This window comes from Clarias gariepinus, chromosome 3, assembly GCF_024256425.1.
Source record: "Clarias gariepinus isolate MV-2021 ecotype Netherlands chromosome 3, CGAR_prim_01v2, whole genome shotgun sequence".
Lineage (NCBI taxonomy): Eukaryota > Metazoa > Chordata > Actinopteri > Siluriformes > Clariidae > Clarias > Clarias gariepinus.
The window spans coordinates 41396692-41410838 of NC_071102.1; the positions used below are offsets into that span (position 1 = coordinate 41396692).

The 14147-nt window shown below is 39.9% G+C and overlaps 1 protein-coding gene across 1 annotated transcript in view; it reads left to right on the forward strand.

Annotated features, from left to right (window-relative positions):
- Nucleotides 1-3826: 3826 nt before the first annotated feature.
- Nucleotides 3827-14147, forward strand: part of LOC128518710 (sialoadhesin-like) — a 1187000-nt gene continuing 1176679 nt past the window's right edge. The window contains exons 1-4 of the mRNA XM_053491953.1: nt 3827-3839; nt 4055-4390; nt 5949-6296; nt 6413-6631. Of these exons, the coding sequence (XP_053347928.1) occupies nt 3827-3839; nt 4055-4390; nt 5949-6296; nt 6413-6631 (916 nt within the window). The remainder of the gene's footprint in view (nt 3840-4054; nt 4391-5948; nt 6297-6412; nt 6632-14147) is intronic.

The following is a 14147-nucleotide window of genomic DNA, read 5'->3' on the forward strand; positions in this document are numbered from 1 at the left end:
ATCAGGTTTATTAAAAAAATATTAAAAAGTGGCCAAAAAAAATGAATAAAAAAAAAAAAAAATTAAAAACCTATAATATATATTTTTTTATTTACGTATTTTAAAATGTAAATCACTTTTAATGCTGCATTGTCAGGCAGTGTAAATATACTGCAAATGTGCACAGACATAGCGCTTTAAATAAAAAAGTGCTTAAAAATAATCAGGTTTTGATAAGTAAATTTTTTTATTTAGTAATTTTTTATATTTAAAAGCAGAAACTTTATTACTTTCACTTGAATATATTTTTGCTGTGTGTGAGAGACGTTAAATCTGTGAAAATGATTTTAAGGCTAAAAGTGGTCATGTGAAGAGAAGTTTGAAGGTGCATCTAAAATAAGAGACACAAACTACTAAAAGCGCACAGAGCAGTAAAGTCAAATTCGATCCCTTGTGTCTATGACTAAATACTCCAGAGTCTTATATGGTTAAACTCAATTTAGGGTTTAAATTATCAGACAGACCATTCAAACTGAAACCTGACTGGTCAGAGGTCAAAGCCTTTAAAAGGAACAAAGTAAGAGACACAGTCATAACATGAAACAAAATAAAGCCGCAAATGAGTGGCATCCTCCGGTTCTGCAAAATTAAGCAAACACAGAAGAGGCACTGGGGGCTGGCTCAATCCCCATACACCTCCATGTTAAAACGTCCAACAGAAATAAATGTTTGCAGCAAACATTTTTTTAAACATTTTTTTTTATTTGGTCACAATAATCTAGATTTCCCTGCTACATTTTGCAGCTGTATTGGAGGGGGATGTTGGGTCACCCCTCAGTTAAAATTATATCAAGACATGATATCACTTCACGCTGTTAGCTGTATGAATTTTTCTAGTTTAACATACTGCAAGGAATGTAGAAGTTGACATAGGACAACATGTAGGGTGTGAATGATGGAGATTAATCATATATGTTAGCATATAAATTAAACCTAACCACCATAGCATTTTAGCTAAGCTAAAGCTAAGCTAGGCAACTTGTAAGTAAGTGGATCCCAAACAACAGACTGGCACTGTTTGTTCCGCCCATTTGCTCATTTATGGATTAACTGGAGTTTAGCCAAAAATCATCTCCTGCCAAGATGGTGTCGACCAGAGCAACTACACGCGAGCTTTGAAGACAAAGCTCTTTAGAACTTCTATGGGTGCTCACTAAGGGTTTGTCCAGTTGGCACTTGTGGGCACAAACTAAAATCCAAACAGTTCATCTTTAACTTGGTTTAAAAAAAAGTCACACTTGAATGCCAATTTAATCATAGCTACCCACTACTACGCTAGTTTCTGGTGTCTTTTGTATTGTTAAGAAACTGATAACCAATTACAAGTTCATAAGTATTTGAAGGCAAGAAAAGTTTTGGTTCTGTAAGAGATTTAAATTAAAAATAAAGTGTAGACTTTCTGATTTCATGAAATGAGTTTAATGAAAGAATATTTCTGTTAAGAAATTGCATCCATTTTTTGACACACTCCCTTAGTATTCTTACTAGCTCAAATGTAATTGGACAACTGACTGATGAGCAAATTGATGTCTAGTTGTGGCCTGCTTTGTAGTTATTTCAAAATAAATCCCAAGGTGCAATCTAGCATAATAGCATAAAATCAACATAATAGCAGAAATTCTTTGAATGGTTAGATGATCAATTTGGCACATTCTTACATTCTGCAACACCAAAAGATCACATAAAGCCACAGAAACATATTACGAACATAATTTGTTCCGGAAGTGGGTCGTATTTCAAAACACTCGTAAACCAAATTTAATTTTCCCACAAGAAATAATGAAAAATCAAATTATTCAATTTACAGCCCAAAAAAAATAAATGCATAAAAATAATTAATACAAAATATAAATTAAAAATAAAACAAATTACCCTGCACTTTGCTTTAAAAAAAAAAGGACAAATAAATTCCGACAGATAAGTCTGTTTGTGCGCGCAGGTGTGTGTTTGTGTACAGTACACGTTTGAATCTAAAGTAAGGGGAGAGGAGGAATGAGCCCCTCCCCTCTCCCTTTTCTCCTCTCTGGAAATGCGAGTTTCACTCACTCACTCACTCACACACACACACACACACACACACACACACACACACACACACACACACATATATATATATTAACGGAAAGACTGTTTTATCTAAAAAATCAAGTGGGAACATTGCTAATGACACTGGCGTAAGCGCATACTAATGGAACCACTGCTGTAAAGTAAAAACAAAACAAATGAACCTGCACTTTACCTTTGAAAAGCATCGCGACAGAGCAGTGTTCCCAATAGAGAGAGAGAGAGTGTGTGTGTGTGTAAGTGAGTGAAGGCAAGTGAATGAGGTGTGCGTGTCTGTCTGTTTCTGTGTGTGTGTGTGTGAAGGGGCATGGTGTCCAATGACGTGTGCGCACACAGATAGAGAGAGAGAAAATGGATCTTAAACCACTCTAATGACACTTGCTTTTGCTTTACACGTGCGCATACACGTGTTATAATAAACAGTACACACAGTGCTACTAAAATCCTAATGCTAATAAATATTCGGTATATACTAAATATTCGGTATTCGTAAACCAAGACTTTTTCCAAGACTCATTTTTTAAAATTTATTCAAACATTTTGCTTGTTTATGTGGAACACATTTGCAAACCATTTTACTTGCAATCCGAGGTTCCACTGTATTTGGATGATCACAGTATTCTTTCCTTAGTAAAGGGTTAATTAGGCTCCATGTAAAAAAAATTATTTAAAGATTTTGCATGATACATTGAATTAAAGCTGAAAGACTGTATTTCAATCACATCTTGATTAATTCATTTACATTTAGCCGACGCTCTTATCCAGAGAGACTTACATTTTTATCTCATTATACTTCTGAGCAGTTGAGAGTTAAGGGCCCAACAGTGGCAACTTGGTGGTTGTGGGATTTGAACCTGGGATTCTCCGAACCGTAGTCCAATGCCTTAACCACTGAGCTACCCCTGACTATTTCATATCCATTGCTTGTGTTACTTTCCAAACACTGTATTGGCCCCACAAAAAGTTTCACACACTAATATTTCAATTAGGCCATCTTTAGCTTTAGCTCAAGATCTTGTTTTGATGACAAAATGTAAGCACACCCCAAAGTACACCCCTTGACAACTGTATCCCCAAATGACAGTGGCATCTTTCATCATGTCTTGTAAAACACTCCACTGTACACTCCAAAAAGGTTCAAAAATGATTTCAGGAATGTGACCAAATTATTCCATTGCTCCATAGTCCAGTACTGGTGCTCATATGTCCATTTTAGGTTCTTTAGTGCTTTAGGTGTTGTTTTGGATGCTTTCACGCAGTCATCAAGCCATCACAATTTGGCCCTTATCAAAATCACTCGGATCTTTATGTTGGCCTTTTTTTTTTAACCACTACCTATACAAAAAGAAAAGGTAAAACTGGTGCAGGGGTAGTTCAGTGCTTTAAAGGGTTAGACTATGGTTCGGAAGGTCTCCGTTTCAAACCTCACCACCAAGCTGCCACTGTTGGACCCTCAACTGCTTAGATGTATAATGAGATCAAATGTAAGTTGCTCTGGATAAGAGTGTACTTACTGCCTACTATATTCCAATCTCTTGACTGCCGCCATTGTACGGAGATAATCAGTGTTTTTTTTTGTTGTTTTTTTACTTCATCCCATATTTTCACTTCATATATATTTCACCCTGAGGATATTGACAGATCTCCAACTGTTTGCTGTCTGAAGGCTGATGTCACCATGTTTTTCAAAATAGCAAGAAATATTACAGTAGCAGCATTCCTCATGTTACTGACAGGTAAACTTTCTCTTGAACATTTCTTACTACTGTGTTTATGTGCTGTTGTCACCCCTGCAACATTTCAGGAAAGCTCTCAATATGTCAGTGTGTTTGGAAGTGTTTTTATATTTTTGACATGATTTGGGTGCAAGCAAGAACATATAGAGGATGTTATGGAGTAAAAGTCAAGAATAACTGTGCAACAATATACAATATGTGTTTGTGTGTTCCAGGTGTTGAGGCTCAGCACAGTGTAACTCTCTCCTCTAAGAGTCTCTGTGCTGTTACTGGATCTACAGTTAAAATCCCCTGTACATTTACAACACCACCTCACTTCACTGTTGTAAAGAGAGAGTGGTATCGAGTCCAGAGCTCTGAAGGAGAACCACAAGACCTGAGCACAGATCCACAATACTCAGGACGAGTGTCTGTAAGCACAGTGACGTCTGACTGTGAGCTGACAGTGAGGAATGTGAGTGTGAATGACTCTGGAGTTTATAACTTTAGATTTAAAACACAGAGACGTCACTGGATATCAGCATCATCTAGAGTTCGTCTGACTGTTACAGGTAATACACACACTTTTTATTCTATAAAACACTATACTGTAGCCAAATGTATGGGTGACATCACTGTCTGCTCTAAAAGGAACCTGCCCCTGCTCCTTTTGATCTAAAACATATCAGTTAATCATTCAAGCATGGTGGCATGGTGGCATTCAAATCAAATCAGAACTTGTGATGTAATTTCGGGTAAACGAAGTTATAAAAGAGATTGATATTAACAGAAGACTTCAAGTCAAGTCAAGTAGGCTATTATTGTCATTTTAACTATATACAGTTCAGTACACAGTAAAATGTAACAGCATTCCTCTTGGACCAAGGTACTACATATCTTCTTCTTTGACTTTCGACTAATCCCTTTCAGGGGTCGCCACAGCGAATCATCTGCCTCCACCTAACCCTATTCTCTGCTTCCTCTTCTCTCACACCAACTAACTTCATGTCCTCTCTCATCCATCTCATGTCATGAATCTTCTCTTTGGTTTTCCTTTAGATCTCCTGCCTATGCAACATAAATTCATGACATAAATTAACAAAAACTAACTAGCTGACTGAGACACCTAATTAGGTGACTAACTGACACAAAACAGATTAATATTAGAAATTTATTAAAAAAACTAAGTACAGTGGAACCTCGGATTGCGAGTAAAACGGTTTGTGAGCGTTCCGCAAGACGAGGAAATTTTTAATACATTTTGACTTGGAAAACAAACAAGTCTTGGTTTACGAGTACCTAGTATCATGTATTACGCATGCACTTCTTGTTTTCACAACTGAGCAGTTTTTCCCTCTCTTGTGCTGCGGAATTATGGATAATCGTCTCCCCTGCTGGGTCTTAGTGCGCCTCTCTCATTTACCCTTCCGTCAACATCCGTGTGCGCGTGTACTGTTTACTATAACACCGTGACCATGTGTGTGTGTAAAACATATTTTATTTTGTGTCTGTATGCGTGTGTATACAGTGTGCATGTAAAGCAAAAGCAAGTCTCATTAGAGAGGTTAAAGATCCATTTTCTCTCTCTACTCAAGGCTCAGCGTGCCCTTTGTCTGTGTGCGTGCACGTCATCTGACACCGTGCCACACACACACACACACACACACACACACACAGACCCCTCCTACTTTCGCCTTCAAACACACAGACACACACACACACACACACACACACACACACACACACACACACACACACACACACACACACACACATACACAGCGTCTGCGCACACAAATGGAAACACTTATCTATCCGGATTTATTTTTATCTTTTTTTTTTTTAGATAAAGTGCAGATTACTTTGTTTAATTTTTTTATATTTTGTGGAAATTATTTTTATGTTTATTTTTTTGGGCTGTGGAAGGAATAATTTGATTCCATTATTTCTTATGGGAAATTCTTTTTGGTTTACGAGTGTTTTGAAATTCTTAAACACATTTTGCTTGTAATCCAGGTTTTCACTGTATATACTATGTGTATACTGTGTGTATATACACTGAACCCTTGGATTGCGAGTAACTTCATATGTTACTTGGTCTGCAAGTAACTGTTTTTATGTGTGTTTCAGGTGTACAGAGTAAAAAGTGTTGGGGTGTGACTTACACTTCTAAACATGTGTGTGCTTTGAAAGGCACATCAATTGATCTCTCCTGCTCTTATAAACATCCTACAGGCCTTACTGTGCTCAAAAATGTGTGGTTCATTGAAAAAAAAGGTGATGTTGAGCCTGTGGATGTGAGAGAGGATGAGGAGTATCAGGGCCGAGTGCAGTACACACACAGCTCCCAGAATAAGTGTGGTCTGAAAATCACTAACCTGACAGAGAGAGACACTCAAACATACAAATTCAGATTCTACACTGATGATCCTAAAGGAAAGTACACAGGACAATATGGAGTCTTTCTGTCTGTCACAGGTAATGTGTGAATTGAATATATATTTTATTTATTTATTATGCATACTGTACATTTACCCTCGAAAAGTAGTAAATTGTCGGTGAAAATAATTATGACTCATGCTTATTAATTTCAGATGTGAAGGTTACAGTATCAGACTGGAGAGACCAGTACATGACACTGAGCTGTATCACCACCTGCACTCTATCTAACAACCCCACTTACATCTGGTACAAGAACGGACAGCGTGTGTCTGACTGTAAATCTGCCTCCTGCTCTGTAGCTGCAGTCAGTGGTGCGCTCAGTTACAGCTGTGCTGTTGAAGGCCATGACAGTCTCCTCTCTCCTCCAGTCTGTGAGTGTGGATTTTATTTTCCTTAATCATACTACATACATACAGTGAAACCTTGAAATGCGAGTAACGCTGTTTGCAAGTGTTCTGCAAGACAAGCAAAGATTTTTTTATAAATCTTGACTTAAAAAACTGGCAAGTCTTGCTTTACGAATTTCGAGTAGCATGTATCACGCCTGCCGAGTGTCACGTCATCACAACTAAGCCAACGATTTTTCTCTCTCTTGCGCTTCGGAACGGTGGGTAATCGTCTCCCTGCGGTCTTAGTGCGCGTCTCTTACTGGTATAATCAACATTCGTGCACGCGTGTACTGTTTACTATAACACTGTGACCACATGTGTGCATTTAAAGCATCTTTTATTTGTGTTTGTATATGTGTGTACAGCGTGTGTGTATTATTTATTATAACACGTGTGCGCGCATATAAAGCAAAAGCAAGTGTCATTAGAGAGGTTAAAGATCCATTTTCTCTCTCTCTCTCTCTTACCCTGCACTTATTCCATTAGTGTGCGTGCCATGCGCGCCATTGGACAGCTTGCCCCTTCCCCCTTCTCTTGCCTTCACATACACACACACACACATACTCTCTCTTGAAAACACTGCTTTATCGTGATTTTTTTAAGGTAAAGTGCAGGTTAATTAGTTTTATTTTTACTTTACAGCAGTGATTCCGTTAGTGTGAGCATGCACTTGAGTGTCAGAGATATTTCTTGCTTAAAGGGAGACAGTGTTTCTGTTAGCAGTAGTGACAGTCGTCCCACACATTAGTCCTCCCTCCTCTCAAATAAGAGAGAAGGAAGGGTTACTATGCAAAATGAGAGGAGGAAGAGCGGGGAGGGTGTCATTTCTCCTCTCCTCTTACTTTAGCTTCACAGACAAGCAAACACATACACAGCGCGTTGTAACAAACTCGCCACTATTTATATTAAAACAATAGCTAGCCGTTAGCAGAAATCAGGAGTGAGTAGGGACCACCAGAGATACAGTGAATGTATTCACATTTATTGTTCGTGCTATACATCATACCATCCATATGCTGGCCATTCACACCACATTTACTAAAAATATAGAGTCTATAAAACTTTTTTAAGATTCAGAGTCTCTTGCTCTCTCAACACAAGTCCATATTTACAAAATAACACAGCTGGAGAACCCCCTGGCCCACGCACGATGTCCTCCGCGAGCGACGTGGCACGGTGGTCGCCATCGAAGGTCCTGCGCCCACTCGGCCGCTGGTGGGGTTTTCCGGGGGGGAACAGCAGAGACACCCCTCAACACCCTGGAGAACACGCACACCAAACATAAACAAAACAAAAAAAACTCATGCGCAACGGACAAGCATATCCCACACTTGGGTTTACAAGGTGTTAGCTTTAGCATTTATCATTAGCGTTTAGCTTCAGCTGTGTGGACAAAGGCAGAGCAGAGGACAAAGTGGTGGAAGCTGAGAAAGGAAGAATGTTGTGAAGTCTTTAGGGAGGAGTTGAGACAGGCTATTGGTGGTCAGGAGGTGCTTTCAGTTGACTGGACAACTACAGCCAATGTGATCAGGGAGACAGGTAGGAGGGTACTTGGTGTATCATCAGGTAAGGGGAAAGTGGACAAGGAGACTTGGTGGTGGAATGAGGAAGTCCAGGAGTGTATACAGGGAAAGAGGCTAGCTAAGAAGAAGTGGGACACTGAGAGGACTGAAGAGAGTAGACAGGAGTACAGGGAGATGCAGAGTAAGGTGAAGGTAGAGGTGGCAAAGGCCAAACAAAGGGCATATGAGGACTTGTATGCTAGGCTAGACAGTAAGGAGGGAGAGGGGGATCTGTACAGGTTGGCAAGGCAGAGAGATAGAGATGGGAAGAATGTGCAGCAGGTTAGAGTGATTAAAGATAGAGATGGAAATGTACTGACAGATGCCAGGAGGGTGATGGGAAGATGGAAGGAGTACTTTAAGGAGTTGATGAATGAGGAAAACGAAAGAGAACAAAGAGTAGAAGAGGTGACTGTTGTGGAACATGAAGTAGCAAATATTGGTAGAAGTGAGGTGAGAAGGGCGTTGAAGAGGATGAAGAGTGGAAAGGCTGTTGGTCCTGATGACATACCTGTGGAGGTATGGAAGTGCTTAGAAGAGGTGGCAGTAGAGTTTTTGACAAGTTTGTTTAACAAGATCTTGGAGAGTGGGAGGATTCCAGAGGAATGGAGGGGAAGTGTATTGGTGCCAATTTTTAAGAACAAGGGAGATGTGCAAAGCTGTGGCAATTATAGAGGTATAAAGCTAATGAGCCAGACAATGAAGCTGTGGGAAAGAGTAGTGGAAGCTAGGTTAAGGGTAGAGGTGAGCATTTGTGAGCAGCAATATGGTTTTATGCCTAGAAAGAGTACATCAGATGCAGTATTTGCTTTGAGGATGCTGGCGGAGAAGTACAGAGAAGGTAACAGGGAGTTGCATTGTGTCTTTTTAGATTTAGAGAAAGCGTATGACAGGGTGCCAAGAGAGGAGCTGTGGTATTGTATGAGGAAGTCTGGAGGGGCAGAGAAGTATGTTAGAGTGGTGCAGGACATGTATGAGAGCTGTAAGACAGTGGTAAGATGTGCTGTAGGTGTGACAGAAGAGTTTAAGGTTGAGGTGGGTCTGCATCAAGGATCGGCTCTAAGCCCCTTTTTGTTTGCTCTGGTGATGGACAGGATGACAGATGAGGTAAGACAGGAGTCCCCATGGACTATGATGTTTGCAGATGACATTGTGCTCTGTAGCGAGAGCAGGGAACAGGTGGAGCAAAATTTGGAGAAGTGGAGGTATGCTCTGGAAAGCAGAGGAATGAAGGTTAGCCGCAGCAAGACGGAATACATGTGTGTAAATGAGAGGGACCCAGGAGGATCGGTGAGGCTACAGGGAGCAGAGGTAAAGAAAGTGCAGGATTTTAAGTACTTAGGGTCAACAGTCCAGAGCAATGGAGAGTGTTCAAAGGAGGTGAAGAGGCGGGTACAGGCAGGTTGGAATGGGTGGAGAAAAGTGTCAGGTGTGTTGTGCGATAAAAGAGTATCAGCGAGAATGAAAGGAAAGGTGTACAGGACAGTGGTGAGACCAGCGATGCTCTACGGCTTAGAGACAGTGGCGCTGAAGAAAAGACAGGAGGCAGAGTTGGAGGTAGCAGAACTGAAGATGTTGAGGTTCTCTTTGGGAGTGACAAGGATGGATAGGATTAAGAATGAGTTTATCAGAGGGACAACCCACGTTAGATGTTTTGGAGATAAAGTCAGAGAGGCCAGATTGAGGTGGTTTGGGCATGTTCAGAGGAGAAATTGTGAATATATCGGTAGAAGGATGCTGAGGTTGGAACTGCCAGGCAGGAGGTCTAGAGGAAGACCAAAGAGGAGATTTATGGATGCAGTGAGAGAGGACATGAAGTTGCTACCTAGCTCAGCCTCTCGTCCTCTTTTATTGGAGTTGCATAATTAGCTCCCACAGCGCCCCCGTTGGCCCTGAGCCCGTGACTAGGCAACCGCCTGTTACAGCGTGCGCCCACAAACACTAATTGAAACACTTATCTGTCGGGATTTACTTTTATCCTTTTTTAAAGGTAAAGTTTAGGCTAATTTGTTTTATTTTTACTTTATATTTTGTGTTAGTTGTTTTTATGTATTTTTTTGGGTTGTGGAATGGATAATCTAAGTTTTCATTTTTTCATCAAGGGGGAATTCACTTTGACTTACGAAGGTTTTGATATACGAGCACACTTCCTAAACGAATTATGCTCGCAATCCAAGGTTCCACTGTATCTCTATCTAATGTTGACCTATTGTTGTTTTTTTCCTAATCAGATTCCCCTAAAAACACCAGAGCAGTGATTCTTTCCTCTGGAGACACAGTGGAGGGGGGTTCAGTGACTCTGAGCTGTAGCAGTGATGCAAACCCTCCTGTTCTCACCTACTCCTGGTGTAAACAGAGAGCAGCTGCAGACACACTGCTGACAACAGGCCAGAATTACAGCATCAGCGACATCAGCTCCCAGCACAGCGGACTGTACTACTGCACCGCTCACAACCAGCTGGGACAGCAGAACTCCACACCAACAGAACTGGATGTGTTAGGTAAGCACAGTATTTGGAAATGTCAGGAAAGATCTACTGGTGTCTCATTGTTTGTAGTAATCGAGCAAATGTTCCTAATGACAAATAAATTGAAAGGCAAGTTGGACAGATTTTGATGTTTCACACATATTGGTTACCATATTACTCAACATAAGAAAATGGTATATGTAAACATCTATGTAAATCCATCCTGAAACATAACATGTTAATTCATTTCTGTGCAATTTTATGATTGTTACAATAATTTATACACTACACCTTCTAAACAACTTTTCAGGTTCTCTACTTTAATTGATGGAGTGAAGACAGGTGTAGGTGCATGTTTAACTTGTTTTTATATTCTTATTATTTATATTAGCCTAGGCAAACAAACCCAGCACCAATAGAACAGGATTTGAATCAGGACTGGAACACCCATTCAAAATAAGACATGGCTCAGTGAGTTCAAAAAGGCACAAAACTTCAGTGAAGGGCCAATGAGAGTTTGAATACCCAACTGGCCGAACTAGTGTTGAGCTGGCGACCAATAGTTAGCAACTAAAATGTATTGTAATTAACAGAGGTAAAAGTAGTTTTACATTTTTACCAGCAATATGTAGCCAAAAGGTGAATAAAATAAATGATGGAGGTGGTCAACAGGCCTAAGAAACTTACAAGATTTACTTTATATTTCCACTCATTCTGCTTTAGTAATAGCGACACTGTGTTCATAAGTCCATTGCGTGAACAATATAGTTAATATACATATGAGACATAAGGATAACCAAAAGAACTACAAAATGCAGTTTTAAAATTCATTAGGAGATAAAGGCTGTCCAAACCTGCCTGACCCTATATGAAAAGGAATTGCCCCTAAACATAATTATAACCCACTCAGGTTTTATGTAGTCTAGACACCACAGAGTGCCTCCATTTACATTTACATTTAGGCATTTGGCGATTTACAAAAAGTGCTTTAATGTTTACATAATTGGATACATACACTTACACTGGGTTAACTAGGTTAATAACTAAGTGCCATTAGTCCAACACAACTAAGAAGAGTTTTTTTTTTTTTGGGGGGGGGGGGGGGGGGGTGTTAGTCCAAGTACTGGAGAAACAGATACATCTTGAGTCGTCATTTAAAGATCGTTAAAGTCTCTGCTGTACAGACATATAGCGGAAGTTCATTCCACCACCTAGGTGCCAAAAAATGCCGCCCTCAATCACTGAGAGATGGTGGGACGAGGCAAGCAGTGCTGGAGGATCGGAGGGAATGTGGTGCAGTAATTAGCGCAGAGAGGTAAGTGGGTGCTGGGCCATTTTTAGCTTTGTAGGCAAGCATCAGTGTTTTGAATTTGATGCGGGCAGCTACAGGAAGCCAGTGCAGGGAGCGGAGGAGTGGGGTGGTGTGGGAGAACTTGGGGAGGTTTAAAACAAGACGTGCTGCTGCATTCTGGATTAGTTGCAGAGGACGAATCGTGGACAGAGGCAGGCCTGCCAGGAGTGAGTTGCAGTAGTCCAGTCTTGAAATAACAAGGGACTGAACAAGCACCTGAGTAGCCTGTGAAGAAAGAAATGGGCGAATTCTTCTGATATTGTAAAGAAGAAATCGACAAGAGCGAGTAAGGTTAGCGATGTGTGGGGAAAATGACAAATGATTGTCCACGGTTACCCCAAGATTGCGGGCGGTGGCAGAAGGAGTGATTTGGTTGTTGTCCAGGGATATCACAAGGTCTTGACCTGGAGATGAGTCACAAGGGAGACCTCCATGAAACTTAACATTTTGACAGAAGTCTCAGGAGCAAATTTTCTATTCAATTTAAAACAAAACAGAGCTCACAGTCAAAGGGACGACACTGTTACATTAATTTCCTTAGGCAGAGGGAGCAGAGATTTAGTCAAGTGGATTGGTTTGCTTTACATGTATATTCGTGTCAAAGGAATATAAGACTCACTTTTACGGACTTAAGAACAAATCCGACATACGAATGTGCTCCCAGAATGGAACTCATTCATAATTCTGTTCATAATTCTGGGACTTACCTGTATGGTATATGATAACTGTTAACTTCAGAAGTCTGCAAATGTGATCAACTCAAAGTCATTAATCAGCAAAACTGATTTAACTTCATATTGCTTATAATATATATTTTATAAGTTGCAGAAAAGTACACGACTGTGAAGCGCATCCTAGTGGGACTGACTGTCTTCCTTGCACTAACCTCCCTCTCAGGATCTTTATGGAAGTGGTATGTAAAATATAAACTTATTGAATATGTTTGAGGAAAAAATGCCGTTCGAGATTTGCACATGCTTGGTGTTTCTCAGGAGGAGGAAGTCGAGATCAGCTAACAGCCACAGCAGTACCGGTGAGAGTGGACAGGTGAGAGTGGTTAAAAATAAAGACTGCTTGATCATGTAACATGTGCATATACAGTATTTAGTTTATTTTGTGCTTCTTTTTAGCCTCTGTCTGCTGCTGTGTATGAAACTGTCCCAGCCTCAGACTGCAGTGGGAGTGTCGATTTAGATGACCAGGATAACCTTCACTATGTCAGTGTTGTTTTTAAAAGATCTCACACACAGGAAGAGGCTCTGTCACCCAAACTACATTCAATCACTTCAGAGGAAGAGGACGTTCTATATGCTAGTGTGAACTTTAACAGGAAAGCAATGTTTAAGTGAACAAACTGTTAGTGATACACCCGCACTAATGGCGCTGCTCAGTCTACTTCATCTGAAAGGTTTTTTCTGTACATTGGTCAGAACTTACTCTTTCAATGATATTTTATATAGTATTAGTGAATTTAACAAGCTGGAGTCGTTTTAAGACAAAACTGAATCTTTATCTGATCTCCTTTTTAATTTCTCATTTGTGTTTCACTCTCCGATTACCGAACAGGGAGTGTATTTAACTGACAATTAAACATTTTTTTGTATTGAGTTAGGCAGAAATTTCTGCTGTTCCTTAAAAACTGGCAGACATGTACAGTAGGTGGACTTGGATCCAATAGCTAAAGATGTAACACTTTTGGTTTCATGGGGGAAAAAAGCTGAGAGAGACAGAGCTATTCTGCATAACTGCTTTAACCAGAACTCTGCTTTCTAATCACAAAAAAAGTCAAGCGAGCGATTTAAACTGTTATAAGAATAGTGGTGTTATTGCTTTGATCGTGCATTAAATTGCTCTTAAAGTGCTTTTTGTTGTTTTATGTATGTAGTTCAGGATCTTAGGAAATAGAGATTTACATAGATGAACAATTTAGTTTATATACATTTTACATGTTTTGCTTCATGGGTGTGTTTTGGTTAGTTTTAATGTTGCTTTAAATGCTAAATAAATGAATTTTTTTCTGCTTCTATATACATTTTCCAGGATTTAGTTTTATGTCCTTAAAGCTAAAAACATTCATATTACAAGCCACATTGTTCAATTCAGATTTTTTTCATCAG